The 16,307-nt window shown below is 43.2% G+C and overlaps 1 protein-coding gene across 1 annotated transcript in view; it reads left to right on the forward strand.

The window, feature by feature from the left end:
• Rnf150 (ring finger protein 150) overlaps positions 1-12,997 on the forward strand; it is a 252,755-nt gene extending 239,758 nt beyond the window's left edge. The window contains 1 exon segment of the mRNA XM_055620948.1: positions 10,406-12,997. Coding sequence (XP_055476923.1) covers positions 10,406-10,581 — 176 coding nt within the window. The 3' untranslated portion in view covers positions 10,582-12,997.
• The last annotated feature ends 3,310 nt before the right edge of the window (positions 12,998-16,307 follow it).

Consider the following 16,307-nt stretch of genomic DNA (forward strand, 5'->3'; position numbering starts at 1 on the left):
GTGTGTGTGTGTGTGTGTGTGTGTGTGTGTGTGTGTGTGTGTGTGTGCAGGACCTATAGAGGTCACAAGACTTCCCAAGAACCGAAGTCAAAACTCAGCATTAAACCTTCCTGTCTGAACAATAGGAAAAGTCTTTCTCCCTGGGGCTCATTTTATGCATAGTTAGAACCTGGGAATTCAGAAGGTGAGATTTTCAGTTACATTTGAATAAAGTTAGGAAATCAATGGGTGGTTTTGTACTATAAGTCTAGAATGTGTGGGTCCCCCAGTGTTGGCGATGCATTGGAGAACATGCTAACCACGTGTGGAAGCTCTATCACTTACAATGGCACTGTCGTCAACAGCACTAGCTTGGGTGAGGTCCCATCCCTACCTCTGGGTGCCTGACTTCAGAGAAGTTGGCTTCATTCTTAATATATGATTCACTTGTGGGGAAACCCAAGGCCTCCTCCAGCATGAAAACGATAGGCAGAGCATATATGCCTCCCTCACTGCTTCCTCACAATGCCTGACACACAAGATGGAGCCAGTGCTGACCAGACATGACTAGTCAGACCATGTCGTAGCCTCAAAGAGAACAGCTCAAATGCCTGTCATGCTGGAAACCAAAGCCACTTGAAAAAATCCTCAAAGTGGATCTAAGGGTTCAGAAGCCCACACTTCATTATAAAAGCCACACTGCATGTGAAGTCTAGCTGACTTTCCCACTGACTGAAATTATAACAGAGAGGAGTGGGGAGGTGGCTTGATTGAAAATAAAAAGCTGGGTGTGATGGCAGATGCCTGTAGCCTCAGCACCAGGAAATCAGAGGTAGGTGGGTCCCAGAGGCTCGCTGGCCAACCAGTTGAAACAGCAATGTCCAGGTTTCCTGAAAGCTACCCTATCTCAAAAATAAGGTGGAGAAGTGATTGAGGAAGACACGTGATGTCAACCTCTGACCTCAGTCCTAAATATGACCAAATGTGTACAAATACATATCAGAGAGAGGGGGAGAGAAAGGAGGAGGAGGGGAGGATTTTAAGAAAAAATATAGAGGCCTTGATGCAACCTGAAGGAGCCTCCAAACTGTGAGGGGATTTGGAAGGAGGGCAGTATCATAAGTCAGCTATTCTGGATGAAACACCCCACCTGTGGAACTCCTGTATCATGCAGGTTTGACTGAAACCATGTTCCAGTTTCCAGAAGATAAGCATGAGTGTCATCGGACAGAAGATGTCATTTATTCTTTGAAACTTCATTTTTCAAGTAAGGGAGTGAAAATAACACAGTGCAGAACAGCCCCCAGCATGTGGGCACCAAGCTGCTGGAAGGACACCTGGGGGATTCCAGGCACCCCCACCTTATTTTTTTTCAAAACAGATATTCCCAGGGTGCTGTTTCTTAACTCCTAGCAGAGGGCAGCTTGCTGCAGCTGCCTTTGATGCTATCCTGCTTTGCAGCAGAGTAAATACCAGCCCTCCAAGAAGGGTTGCTTTCTGATGTAACTTTGAATGATTACCATGGAGAAACGGTTAACTAGGGGGGGGGGTGAGATCCTGTGAAACTGTTATGTCAAGTTAACAGAAGATTTCACTGCAGGGAATGGGCATTTTAGAATGGTGGAACTGGAGAGCTGGTTCTGCACGCAAGAGAACCTGCTGTTCTTCCAGAGGTGCAGGCTTTGCTTCCCAGGACCCACATAAGACAGGTCAGAACAGCTGTAATGAGGACCAGAAAACGGAGTGGTGAGGGTGACCACCCAGGACTGTGAGCCTGAATCTAGCAGAAGAGCAGTGGCTCATCCTCTACCAAGGGTTTCTGCTAGAAAAGCAGGCACATGTTATCAGGTTGTTCTTTTGCCAAGAAAGAAAAATGTATTTTCAATGCCCTAAATTTTAGCCTGGCATAGTGACACAAACACACAAACATTAATCCCAGCACTTGAGAGGCAGAAACAGGCAAATATCTGTGAGTTCAAGGTGAGCCTGGTCTACATAGCAAGTTCCTGGAAAGCCAGGGCTACATAATGAGACTCTGTCTCGAAAAAACAAAATTACAAACAAACAAAAATATCCTAACTTTTAAATATTAATAACTATTTCTCAACTTTTAAAAGCATTGCACATCCAAAGAAAACATCTCAAGGGCCACCAGTTTGTGTTCCTGTCTCTAGATTTTAGGGTTCCTGGAAAATCCTCCCACTCTACAGTCTCTTTCTAGACAATCTCACTTGTCGTCATAACCCCAGTACAAGCCAGCACTTCTGTAAGCCCCCAGTGTTTACGTTTGCGTCACCACCACATCTGCCCCTGAGGGTCCAGCATGCCTCTCCCACAGCGCACACAAAGCCAAACTCTCCATCTTCCTCCCAGACCTGTTTCCTTCAGTGCTGTCTGGCTCAGCAAGTGGTACCTTATTCCCTCAAAAAATGTAATTCCAGACCGTCATCACATTTCCATTAACCCTGGAGAGCTGTCAGTCATTGTCCCACTTCCCTGTATCTTGTTGGCACACAAACACCGTGTTCATCCGCTTTCCTGAAAACTTTCTCAACCAGATTCTTTCTGCCATTGTTCTGCCTTCACTTAACAGCAAAAGTGAGCTCTTAAAATATTAAATAGATTGTGTTACTCCCTGCTTAAATATCCCCCCATATCTTTAGAAGATGTGAAAACAAAGAATAGAACGTGTATCCTGTGGCTATTATAATTCTATGTCTAGTGAATTTGAAGTATTTTTTTTATCTGTAAAGTGAAAACAACACATCAGAGACTTGTATGAAATAGAAGGCTATATTCTTTTTATGTTAGTTTTTGTGGGGTTTTTGCAAAGGAAAGAGGCAAAGTCAAGGCATGTGTGTCTTGTTGATAGCTATGTATACTCCTCAACAATACTGACAAGGAGAACCTTCAAAAAACTTCAGTGATGAAGTTCCCATCTAGATGTGGTCCCATTTTAAAAACGTCTGTCTTGATTAAAGGATAATATTCTTAAGCTCAATTTAAAACATACAAAATGCTAAAAAAAAAAAAAAAGATTTCTAAAGTCTTCAGATTATTTTTAATAGGAAATGGTGTTGAAATTGTGCAATGTTACATGAAAACTGATATATATTTTAATGCCATGCACTCAACAGATCTGATAAGAAGAGATTTATTTCAGGAAAGAAAAGGGGAAAAGAGTTAGGGCCTGAGTGTACCATGAGGGTCGAGAGAAAAAGAGATAGAGATAGACAGAGAGAGACAGTAGGAGAGCATAGGAGAAAAGAAAGAGGAGCATGGCGATGGGCTGTGCATCTACGACACACCTGGCAGCAGCGCATGAGGACATCCTAGGTTGGTAGACAACCTAAAGGCAGGCTGCCTATACACTAACATTCCTCCCTTTTTGTTTATTTTTATTTTTTTAATGAGCTTCGGAGGAGTGGCAAGGCAGGAATTGGACTGCTTCTCATGCAAGACAAGTTAAAGTATGTAAGTGTAGGTTCATTGGAAGCAGCTCTTGGCTACCATGCAAGGAGATGAGAGAGAGAGAGAGAGAGAGAGAGAGAGAGAGAGAGAACCAAAATGTCTGTATTCTGTATTATATGGTGAAAGGCAAACTTCAGGGCAGAGGGCGGGGGAGAGGAGTACATCAGCCATGCTCTGCAGCAGATAGAGACAAAGGTCTGGGAGAACCTGGAGCTGTTTGTCCTAGGCCTAAAGCACACCCAACCACTTCCTACAAATCTCTCTTATCGATTTGTGGCCACCTTTGCCTTGAACTGCTAAGAATAGAATTTAACTTCCATGAATTTAGCATCCCGTAACTGGAGCAGTCCCTGTGACCCTCCATGCTTTTGAAAAATCCAATTCCCACAATCCAATTTAGAAAACATTCCTGTAACTCTGAAGCCATGAAATCTGTGAGGCTGGTGGCTGCAGAGACTGGAGTAAAGTGAGAAACTGCCTCTGTGGGTGGGCGAGCTCTGTCCCTGGGTGAGTGAGCTCTCTCTCTGGGTAGGTGAACTCTAACTGCATCACTGTACATTACGAATTGGTCCTTTCTTTATAACTCCTTTTTGGATAGAGTCATTGAAAAATCATGTTGATCTGTGATAACAAACTGGTTGATTTGCCATGGCACTGTGAGCTGAGAAGCTTGACTTGTGAGCTGCATTCGTGGATCACCATTAATAAAGAGCCTGAGGGTGTGGTGTATTGCCTATAATCCTTGCTGCCTGGGAGGGGAATTCTGAGTCAAGGCAAGCTTAGGCTAAATATAAAAAGCCTGTCTAAATTAAATAAAATTTTATTTTTAAAAAGAACAGAGGGATGGAGTGGGCAGGAGAGAACTATTGATTTTACATTGCTATAATTATAACAAATACCTGAGATAAACCAACTCCAAAAAGAGAAAAGGCTTATTTTGGCTCCTATTTTGGAGGTTCTGTTTCATGACAGCTTGGTCCTATTGCTCTGGACCTGTAGCACCCAGTGTAACATGGTGGAAGAGTGAATATAATAAAGGAGGCCTGCTTACCCAGAAGTGGAGGGAAATTGCTGAGGAAGCCAAGGACTCAAAAATCCCCTTCAACGGCAAACCCTTTCAAATCTAAAACCTCCACTCAACCCTGCTCTCAAAGGTTCCCACCACCTTCCAGCAATGCCAGGTTCAGGACCAAGCCTTTAACACCTGAGCCTTTGTGGGATGCTCAAGTTCAAAATAAAGGGAGGGAGGGAAAGAGGGAGGGAGGAAGAGAGGGTGGGAGGGAGGGAGGGAGGAGGGGAGGAAGAAGGAGCAGTGTGGGGGGGGTACAATTCTGTGTTGAGTCTTCTTTTTTAACATTTTTGTTTTTATTCACTTTGTATCCCAGCTGTAGCTCCCTCCCTTGTTCCCTCCCAATCCTGCCCTCCCTCCCTCTTCTCCCATGCCCCTTCCCCAGTCCACTGATAGGGAGGTCCTCCTTCCCTTCCCTCTGACTCTAGCCTATCAGGTCTCATCAGGACTGGCTGCATTGTCCTCCTCTGTGAGGCTGATCCCCCCCTCAGGGGGATGTGATCAAAGAGTCAGCTACTGAGTTCATATCAGAGACAGCCTCTGGTTCTCCTTACTAGGGTACCCATTTGGAGACTGAGTTGCCATGGGCTACATCTGTGCAGGGGTTCTAGGTTATCTCCATGCATGGTCCTTGGTTGGAGTATCAGTCTCGGAAAAGGCCTCTGGGCCCAGAATTTTTGGTTCTATTGTTCTCCTTGTGGAGCTCCTGTCCCCTCCAGGTCTCTCTCTCTCCCCCTTCTTTCATAAGATTTCCTGCACTCTGCCCAAAGTTTGGCTATGAGTCTCAGCATCTGCTTTAATACCCTGCTGGGTAGAGTCTTTCAGAGGCCCTCTGTGGTAGGCTCCTGTCTTGTCTTCTTTTGTTGCTGTTGTTTGGGTGGTTTTGAATGCAGAGTAGCTCAGGCTGGCCTCCAATTCTAGATCATTCTCTCCAGATGCTCACGTCCTGGAAGGATAAGCACACACCATCACTGCCCTCTTGTTGTCTCTTGCCTTAGAGAATAAGACATCTTCAGCTTCCTCTGTACTTCTAAGAATTGACTCCTCTATTAGCACAAACATGCACTAGATAGACAGGCAGTAAGTAGGCTTTTAGGTTGAGAAAAAAAAGTGATTAGAAAAGTTTTATATATATATGTTTAACACTTGAACTTGCTTCCTTGCTTTCTTTTCACTGCTAATTCTCCTAGTAATTCTCACTAGTAATGACTGCTTTGCTGTGTCATTGAGAGCTCCATGCCAATATGGGTCTGAGATGTGTCAGAGCATGATCTTCAGGCAGGGTGATCCATGTGGGACAGTCCATTTCCCTAAGACTGATTCTTCAGGGCACAGTTCTGATTTCTCTTTGTCTCTTTTAAAGTATCTTAGAAACTCACTACTCTCTGTTAAACACATCTGTTGTCATTAGCTGTCCTCAGTGTGTCAGATAACAGCAGCAGCAGCCAATGAAAAGATAGTATAGCTAACATCAGTCTTTATTTCATTGACATCTTTATTAGTCTTTTAATTACATGGTTCTTCAGCAAGGTGATAGACATTATAAAAACTTCTGAATTGCAGCTGCCTTTTTAGGCAGATCTTGAGCCTCCCCCAGTCTACTCCCTAGCTTGGTTGTGCATTCCAGCCATATTTAGAGATCATCTGATGTCTGCCTGCCCCCTACAGTCCCCTTTACTTCCAGCCATTTCCAGCCATTTGAGCATTCTGTGACTTTTATTTAAAAGATGAGTCTGGCTGGGGGGCGGGGGGTGTACACCTTTAATCCTGGCACTTAGGAGGCAGAGGCAGGCAAATCTCTGTGAACAGAACATCCAAGGCTGCACAGAGAAACTCTGTCTCAAAAAAAAAAATCTGCAACAACAGAAGCTATTTGACTCTGACTAAAGAACATATTACCCTTAAGACTCAGTTTGACATTGCACACTATACACACACCTCCTTTGACCCAGCATATGACTACATAGCTCCTTCCCCCGCTCCTGCCATACCTGGCCCATCTTCCTCAGCCATCTACTGCTCTGTCTGACTCCTGGACAGTAAGATCCTTGACTTGAATTATCTGGTACTCACATGCAAAACAGCTAGCAAAATTGTTAGCTTATAGTAGAGACTCAATTAAAACATCTTGAAGGAATGCAAGAATTGTACTCATTCTGAAGTATTTGAAAATAGATCCAGAAAAAAAAATCCTGCATTGCCAGAGCCAGCCAGCAGAGTCAAACGGTTCTTGAGTCGGGAGTGAGGATTAAAATTAATAAAATAAACACACAGCACACAGGAAACTTTTTAAAGGTCCAGACTCGACAGCCACAGCAAAAGGCAGGCTGCTGCGCAAGTCTCAAGTCTCTGCCTCCTCCTCTGCCTCCAGCCCTCTGACCTCTTTATTTGTGAGGAGTTACTTTTAGCCAGTAAAACATCTCAGATCAATGGGTTAATTTTCACAGGGACCCTGAGAAAGAGGTGTGACCCTCACAAGCTATCCCACCTGCTGTCACAAACAAAAGGAGATGGACTTGCAAGTTCTTCTCTGCCATTAGTAAAGGCCTGCTAAAAGCCATCTCTCCGCCGAGATTTAAATATCAAAGCGGGCCGCTGGAGTCACAGCTCCCAACACTGCATTTTAGCTGTGTAGTGGTGGAATACACCTTTAATCCGAACACTCAAGAGGCAGGAGGATAGCTGTGAGTTTGAGGCTAGCCTGGTCTACAGAGTTAGTTCCAGAACAGACAGGGCTACACAGAGAACCCTTATTTCAAAAAACAAAATATACCTCTTAAAAGGAAAATCAGTATAAATCCTAAACCTCAGTCAGCCTGGGCTACAGAGTGAGACCTTGTCTCAAAAGAAAAAAGAAAAGAAAAAGAAAGAAAAGAAAAAAAAGAAAAGAGAGAGAGAGGGAAGATGAAAGGGGAGGGAGGGTGAAAAGGGAAGGAAGAAGAGAAGGAGAGAAGGAGGGAGGGAGGTTGAAAAGAATGGAAGGGAGAGAGGGAGGGAGAGAAGGAAAGAGGGAGGGAGAAAGGGAAGAAGGGAAGAAGGGAGGAGAGAAAGAGTCCCCAAAGCATGAAGGCCTCCTCCTGTTAAAGTTTTTCAGTTCCTTGCTTCCAATTATACTAATTTTCTCACATCGTTGCTCCATGAGCACTTCTGCAATCACTTACTAGTGTATTGCTCCGCTGAAAGTGTCATTAAGCATCTGCATAACTCTGAACTCTTGGGAAGTGTCACTTAGGTGGTTAAGAGCACTGCCCTTTTTAGGATTTTTTTTTTTTACATTTTTTTTATTTTATTAATCCTAAAAAAAAAAAAAAAAAGAGCACTGCCCTATAGAAGTGACATTGCTTTGGAGATGTTTTCTGTCATTGGACTTTGTTACTTGACAAGTTTTGATTCTACAAATAATGCTTAAGTGAATGTTTTTGCACTTCTAATTATTACTCCTTAGAGTGTTCTGGAAATAAAATTATTAGGTGAAAATTTTACTATGCTAATGGAAGAATGAAACAGAATAATGATCTCTGGAGACTGGGAAGGATAGTAAGGAGGGAGTTGGAAAGAATTTTAATAAGTGTTGGAGAGATTAGTTCTGGGTTTCTTAAAATAGGGTGGGGTCACTGTTGATTAAAACAATATGTGATACATTACAAAATGAGGAAAGCAATAAAAATCTCTAGATACAAAAAGGATTACTGTTTGAAGACAGAAACAGTTATTACCTTTGATTATTATACATGTTCACGTAGTATATAATACCATAATGTGCCATATGAAAGATGTACAAATAGTATGTCTCAGATTTAAAAGAATTTACATTTTTAAAAGCTTAAAAAGATTTACATTTCTGTTTGCAATGTTTCAACAAACCCGTCTCAGTATACTCTTAACTGTAACATTATCTTTTCTCAAAAGCAAAGATTACATTTGCAAAAAAGAATGCTTCATTTTGACTTCTACTTATTAGGTATCTGTATTATATTCTTCTGTGCCAGCTTTTCTGTTGGATTATCTTTCTTGATGACTTTCAAGGCTTTTGCTGTTTAGAACACAATCCTGTGACTGAGGAACTGGCAATCGTAAGAATCTGGGTTCCATCCCCAGCACCCACCTAGAAGCCAGGTGCAGTGGTATACGCTTACAGTCTCAACACAGGAATCGGGGGACAGAGGACAGAGACAGGACTCCCAGAGCCTGCTTTCCAGCCACTCTTGCCTAATCAACAAGATCCAGGGATCCCGTGTCAAATAAACAAGGTAGAAAGTAAGCAGGGAAGGCACTGGGTGGTGACCTCCTCCTCCAGGTGTGTCCACATGGTGTATGTGTACACATACACCGGACAGTGTAATTCTCTGTGGGGTGTTTGACATTCTCCCAGCTAATGTATGCCTTAAGCATTAATTTATGTCAATAGCATTTTCTAAAATTTAAGTTCAGTTCCATGAATTACTCAACGACTTTTCTTGCCCTGTCACATATATGAGATACACATTTTGCAACTCAGAAACACACTTTGTCATTGTCCCTTTTTCTGTTGCCTTGATAAAATACATTGACAAAAGCAGCTTGGTGAAGAAATGTTTTATTCAGCTTGGAAGTCCTGGTGATATCACTGTGGGGAAGTCAAGGCTGCAGGAAGCAGCTGGTCATAGCCACAGTCAAGAGCAGAGAGAGAATGCATGCTCATATTCAGTTCATCCTCCGCCCCCATACAGTTCCAGATTCCCAGGTGGAGAATGGTCTTACCCTCTGTAGACAACTTTTCCCGCCTCAATTAACAGTTAACTTGATCAAAATAATCTCCCAAAGATATGCCCACAGGCAAGGATGATCTACACAGTCCCTCCCTAAGACTCTCTTCCCAGGTGGCTGTAGATCATGTCAAGTAGACAATGAAAACTGATCATCACAACATAGACAATATATTTTCTTCTCCTCTATTAATTTTGCTGTTGTTATTGTTTTGGCCAGGGTAGTGCATTTGCTATTTTCTTATTTCTGTGACCAAGTATCTGACAAAACAAACTCAAGTCAAAAAGGAAGGGCCTTATTCTGGCTACAGTTTGAGGTTCAGTCATCACAGTGAGAAAGTTATGGCAGAAGAAATTTGAGGCAGGCAATCACATTGAGTCTGCAGTTAGAAGCAGAGGGATGAAGACTGCTGCTCAGGCAGCCTCCTCCCATTTATTCAGTTCAGGACCCCAGGCCATGGAAAGGTCACCACCAACGTCTACCTCTGTAATGAAGTTCAGACACTCCTACCCTGACATGTACAGAGGTTTGTCTCTTGGATGAATCTGGATTCTGTCAAGCTGGCAATCAGTATTAGCATCACGGAACAATTGGATTGTTTCTATTTTGGTTTTCCTTTTTTGAGATGTGGTCTCACCGAGCACCTCAGGCTAACCTCAAACTCACAGTCTTCTCTCCTCTGCCTCCACAGTGCTGAAATCACAGGCATGCACTACCATGGTGAGCCTCTATCAGATTACTTCTATAATGGGCTTACACTTAACTTTCTGATTCATTTAGAATTTATCTGGTGCTGTGTTTTGAGGTGAGGTTTGAATTAGAGTTTTTACAGAACAACCATTTTTTTTCCTAAGACTTTCTCACAGCTTTTAAAGAAATGCTAGTTAATGGGATGGGGAGATGGATCAGTGTTTTAAACTGCATACTGCTCTTCCAGAGGACACGAGTTCAGATGACAGCATCCACACTGGGGAATCTAAGGGATCCAATGTCTCTGGCCTCCACAGGCACCTGCACTCATGTGCACATATACACAAGCAGACCCACATGAAAATACACATCATACACTTAAAAGAATAAAAATAGATCTTAAAAAAAAAAAGAAGAAGAAACACCACTAGGAGCAATCCTACTAAAAAGGAAGCATCCACAGATTTAGCGTGATGTTGACCATGAACTTTGCCTTGTCCCCACCAGGTGATCAAGAGCCAGCAGTAAGCAGTGACTCCGACATTTCGTTGATTATGGCGCTGGAAGTGGGGCTGTCTGATGTAGAACTTTCCACTGACCAAGACTGTGAAGAGGTGAAATCCTGAGATGGTGGAAACAGGCAAAAGAAAACACAGGACACAGGGGGACAGGAAGGAAGCATGTTCTAAGCCTTGAACTGGATACAAGCTCTTCAGATCGCCATGGCGACCCTAGGGCACTCTGTTAGAGGGTGGTAAAGAAAGCAATATCCAAAGTCTCCCGGATCAGGATGCAGGTCCCAGTCTCTGCCACAGCCTGAGGCCTTGGTGTGGAAGTTGAAAGCTGGAGTCCTCTGTGTCCACGTAGACGCATGGCAGACCAGAAGGAGACATTTCACTTCTTCACTTCATGTCAGCTTCTCCTGTCTTTTTGTTCTTGTTTGGGGAGATGGTTTCATTCCCTTGGCAATTTCTTTCCAAAGATGATGTGTGCTTTCTATCTATTGCTCTATTTCCCTTTGATTCACTCCAGCTATGTACAGAGGTCTGTTTAGAAGTTCTGGTTGCTTCTCCAATGAGAGGTTTGTTCCACATCTCTGCGATTTGTAGACACGAGTTATCAGTATGAAGTGTGTATGACTTTGAGAATCACCTCAGCACCCTGAAATGCTGGAAGGCCAGAATTCATCAAGGGTTTAACTCCCTCCTCGGAGTGGGTCTTGGCGAGCCCAGCTGCCGGAGACAGCAACACTGAGTCCACTGCGCATTGTTCTCAGCTACATCTCCTAGGTTTCCCCTTGCTCTAGCCATGGCCACCCCTGCAGGAGAGAGCTTTCAGGGAGAAGTGAGCTCATCTTACTTGAGGGTCTGTTCCCCGCAGTGCATGAATGCCCGTGCTCAGAATGTGCGACTACAATCCTGGTTTAAAAACCTGACCCCATCTTCCCAGGGCAAGGAAGACTCCATCTCCCTGATTTCCCCAAGGCCTCAGCACTTTCTCACTTGCATAAGTGAGTTCTATGGTTACAGGCAGTAAAAAAGATGCAACAGTTTTCTTAGGCCGCTGGCATCCAGGTGTAAGCTTCAGATGCTGCTCTGTTAAACCCTCATGAGCCTACATGGAAAGAACTAAACTTAGCAGTCTGCACCTCAGGCTCTCCTGAGAGCATTTGGGTATCAAGAGAAGAATGAGGTATGACTTGAAAAAGTCTGAAACAAAAAAAATTACATCATGAGAAACTTCTAAATCAAGTTTTTCCTGATTGTGAGAAACAAGAGAAAAAGAGAAAAAAAAATTAGCAAATAAGTATCAAAACCCATGATTATTATGGGCTCTTATGATTTCATTCTTATTTTGTTCGAAACGATGACAAAAAAATACATACTTTTTTTCAAATGGACAGTTTTGTGATACATGCAGCAAGCTCAGAGACAGAGGTGGCCACCTGTGTCACTGGACAAACAGGAGGCTCTCCTCTCTCTAGCAGCTGGCTAGGTCACACAGAGCAGGGATTAACCAGGAGAGCTTGCTCTCCCCACTGAGCTGTATTTATGTATTTGATTTGGGCTTTTCCACCTCATTACACTAATATAATTCAAACTGGGCTTGGCTGATGTCTAAATCCTTGCTGCCCACTGGAATTTTGAGTTCAGGGTAATGGAATTCTCTACTGCTCTTTTTTTATTTTTTAACTACTGTTAATGGGTTCCTATTTGATGGTGTATGGGTAGACAGAAAGGCAGGAAGATGATAACAGCCTTCAGAAAAACCTCTTCTGTCTAGGGTCTAGCCCTTCCCATAATTAATGTCAGTTTCAAAGGGCTAAGAAGAGCCACAGCAAGAAAGTCATTAAGTGCTGAAACAGGATGTGTAAGTAAAATTAACTGTCACCTGTTTAAACTGATCTGTACTGGATCACTCACTTCTCCAGGGGGATCTGTTTGTGAAAACAGTTGTGTCATAAAGCAGATTTTTATATGAAGTCTAATGAAATTAGGGTAATTCAGCAACAAAAGAAATACAAATTACACTGTGTGCCCAGAAGGAGCTTTGGTGGGTGGTGTTTTCTGGCCATCAGTCAGGTAAGTCATTGATTACAAAAGCAAGCCCTTGGCCTGAGATCCTGTAGGATGCTGTGTGGGTGATGAAGGATCCAAGAGGTCCATCCATAGTGGGTGAATCTGACTCCAAGGTGATCCTATGGCAAACTCTCAGAGCCTACAAGTCTCCGCTTACCACAGGGTTTTGATATGACCGTGGGGCTGGCTTCCTGTGACCTTGACAGCAAAAGAAAGATTAACAAGAAAGTTTTTCTTTCAAAATAAATTGGAAAAGCTCTTACATAGACTTCTCTGACTTGAAGACTGAGTGATCCGCACATGACTGTGTGGCCTGGGAATGCAAAGTGAGCATGTATTTAAAGGAGTGTGTTTTTCTGCAGCAAGTGTCTGCACCAGCTCTGCAAACAGAAACACAATCCAAGTCACATACTTATTTTTTTAACTTCCCATTACCTGTAACATTTTTAAAAGCAAAAAAGAAACAGGTGAAGATAATTTAATATTTTATTTAACCAAATATTGTTTCCATGTGCAATTGATAAAGTATTAAGAAAATATTTTCCTCTTTTTGTTACATCTTCTAAATCCATTGTCTTTTACACACACAACACATCTCAACTTTTATTAGCCACAGTTCAAGCTTTCAGTAGCCACACGTGCCTAGTGGTCATCAGCTGGACAGTACAGCCTCAAAGATGTTCCAGAATCCTTGTAAGTGTTCTTCTGATTCTGACAGAAGAAAAAGGAGAATATTACCTCAGTTTCCCCCAAGAGAGAACCAGACTTTACCCAAGTCACCCAAGGAGAGGGCAAGAGGTATGCTTGTTCTATAGTTAATCGGGGTTCAAATAGCCTTCCTAAGCACTAGTGTCCACTACCACCAACTGTCACTTCTCTGATCAGTTGTTTGTTAAAATAAAACATCCAACAATGCTGATTTGGTGCTGAAATAAAATCACACCCTCACTTCTTTGACAAACCCTGAGACTCGTGTGCGACAGTTAGCCAAAGAGAATGTACCTCAACCCCTAGTTCCTCCTCCTCATGGCTGCCCAGTTCTAGAGAACTAGAACTCAGAGATGAGGAAAAGTGTAGGAAACTGCATGCTGACCCCACACACAATCTGTGTGACCTTATCAAGAAAGGATCTCTGAGGCTTTCAGCCATTTGGCCTCTGCTTGGCGAATAGTGAGCAGTTTTCTCTTCAGCATTGTCCACCATGCCAAGGCTGTGGGAAGAAAAGAGCCCTTGAATTCCCTCAAAGACACTTTCAAAATGGCTTCCTCCTGTGAGGTTGGTCATTCTGAAGTGTCAGTACCTCATGAATATAGCATTTGAACATCGACTAGCCCCTAGGGTTTGGTTGTGCCTTCAATATCAATTCTGATCACACAACCAACGGAGGGATACAGTATGGAGAAAGGTGATAAAATAATGGGGCAGCCAGGTAATAGTGGAGCATACCTCTAGTCCCAATACTCATAGGCAGGCCAATCTCTGTGATTTGGAGGCCAGTCTGGTCTACAAAGTGAGTTCCAGGACAGCCAGGGCTACACAGAGAAACCCTGCCTGGAGGGGAGGAGGAGAGATCATAGAGGCACCTAGTTATTCCAACACTGTTTCTGTCCAAAGAAGTTTGTTTGTTATTTTTGCTTTGGTATTTTTCTCATCTGTGGCTATTCATGGGTCTTGGTGTAGTCGTGTTAAGAATGCCTGTGCCCAGTAGCCATTTCCTTTACAACACAGACATCTTCCCTAGAGCTACCACACTTCCAGAAACAAGAAGGACGACAGATAGTCTGCCTAGGATTCTTGTTGTAAGCTTAGTTGGTGCTGAAATAAATTATAGGGCATAAGGATTTAATGGCATTTAATTGTCCACTGAATGAATATTCTTGGCTAAACACCATGGAAATTACCCCACATACACTTTCAGACATTTTAGGAAATAGTGTCACATCCTCTATGAAGAGAGTCCCAGCCTTCCGAGCTACTGAAGCCATTGAGGTGACTTCCTGTTGCATTCTTAACTTCTCCCTCATGGGTTTCTTCTTTGAACTCCTGTGTCACCCTGTGTTTTTAACTGTCTGTTTCTTTGTACACGTGCACACACACACACACACACACACACACACACTTTCCCTATCTTGCATCTCACTTCCTTTTTTTCTGTCTTTTTATTTCATCAGGTTCTCTTCTTACATGGAATGTTCTAATAGCAGCCACCTGCTGCTGCTCTCTTTCCTGGCTTCTTGCAGGAAGTCCCCTAAGCAAATACTAGCTAGTCAGGTTACAGTTCCAGAATACTGTAGAGATCTACTATCTTATAAAGCCAGAATCTATGACCTTGTAGGTCATTTGACCCCCAGGAGCAGGATTTGTGTGACCGTATCTGCTATCTATCCAGGCTCTGTATCACCTAACATTGGGACTCAGTTCTTAATACTGTCAAAGAGGAACAAAGGCGCTACCTGCTACCTGTTACTTGCTACCTGGCTTTCTTGAGCAGTACCTCTGTCCCTGCTAGGAGGGGTCTGAGGAGCAGGGTTGATGGATGATGTCTGCATTTCCCAGGTGAGGCAACCTTGAAGGACATCAAGAAGGAGGTAGGATCCCAGGTCAAGGTAGAGCAGTTAGGTGGAAAGTCTCTCTGAAAAGATGCCTCCTCTGGGGTTCAGAGCTACTTTGAGTCCCAAGGAGTGCAAGTTTTTAAAGAATTGAGTATTTGAGCCCAGTGTGGTGGTCCACACCTGTAATTCTAGCATTCTGGGAGGCAGGGACAGGAGGCTCTCTGTGAATTCGAGGCCAGCCTGGTCTACAAAGCTAGTCCAGGACAGCTGGGGCTATACAGGAAACCTTGTCTTGGAAAAAAAAATAACTCAATATTCATGAGTTTAAAATTTCTTGATTGCAAAGAAGATTGGAATAGCCTGAAAAATAAGTTAATTCTGAAGAGCAAGTCTTAGTTTCTCACTGCTTTGTAGCTCTTCTTTCTCCTACTTTGCTCCCAACATCAGACCTTCTGCAGTAGGGATGGTAGTATTTCAGTTCTGGTAGGCAGGGAACCACTTTGCTCCACTCTGAGCCTTTTGATGCTGTGGTGTTATCATCCCAGAACTGATGAAGTGAGTGCGGATCCATGTGGACTTTTAATTACGAAGCCCTTTTATCATATCAACTCCTTCTCTTGTAAGAGCCTCACCCACTCTCTCCCCTTTTTTGTGTCCATCATAATCAAGTGGCTTTTCAAGAACCTAAGTGGCCAGATCCTCTAGCACCACGGCACTATTGATAGCCATACTCACTGCAGAGTTGTTTGCTCTTTGGCCACTTGATATGTTTTTTATTGATGATAGTATGACGGGGATTTACTTCTCATAAGACCTCTATAGAGGCAGACAAAATCTACAGAGAAAAGAGAGAGAACTGAGTCACCCAAAGTCATTGCTGGGAAGAAAGTCTGTGGGTTAGTGCACACTTAGGCAAGCGGTGGCCTTGAAAAAGCATGGAAGGTATGAGGACCACATGTGCTAAATAAACCAAAGACTGATCGCCGCTCAAATGGACACATGTTCTTCCATGAACTCGCTCAATTTTCTCCCAGGGTTCTCAAAAGCAAAAGTCAAGATGGACTCCTTGAGGGCTGTGGCTTTTCAGGCCGCTGCTTTGTTCTGCTAAACCCGCAAATCTAAAATAAATGCACCGTGGCCTTAGTGACACACCATCTTTAAACTCTAGTGTTTAACCCCTTTTTTGTTCAGAACTTCCAGACAAATCTATTGAACTCATAA

Source organism: Psammomys obesus, unplaced genomic scaffold (genome assembly GCF_907164565.1).
Source record: "Psammomys obesus unplaced genomic scaffold, mPsaObe1.curated_primary_1811, whole genome shotgun sequence".
NCBI lineage: Eukaryota > Metazoa > Chordata > Mammalia > Rodentia > Muridae > Psammomys > Psammomys obesus.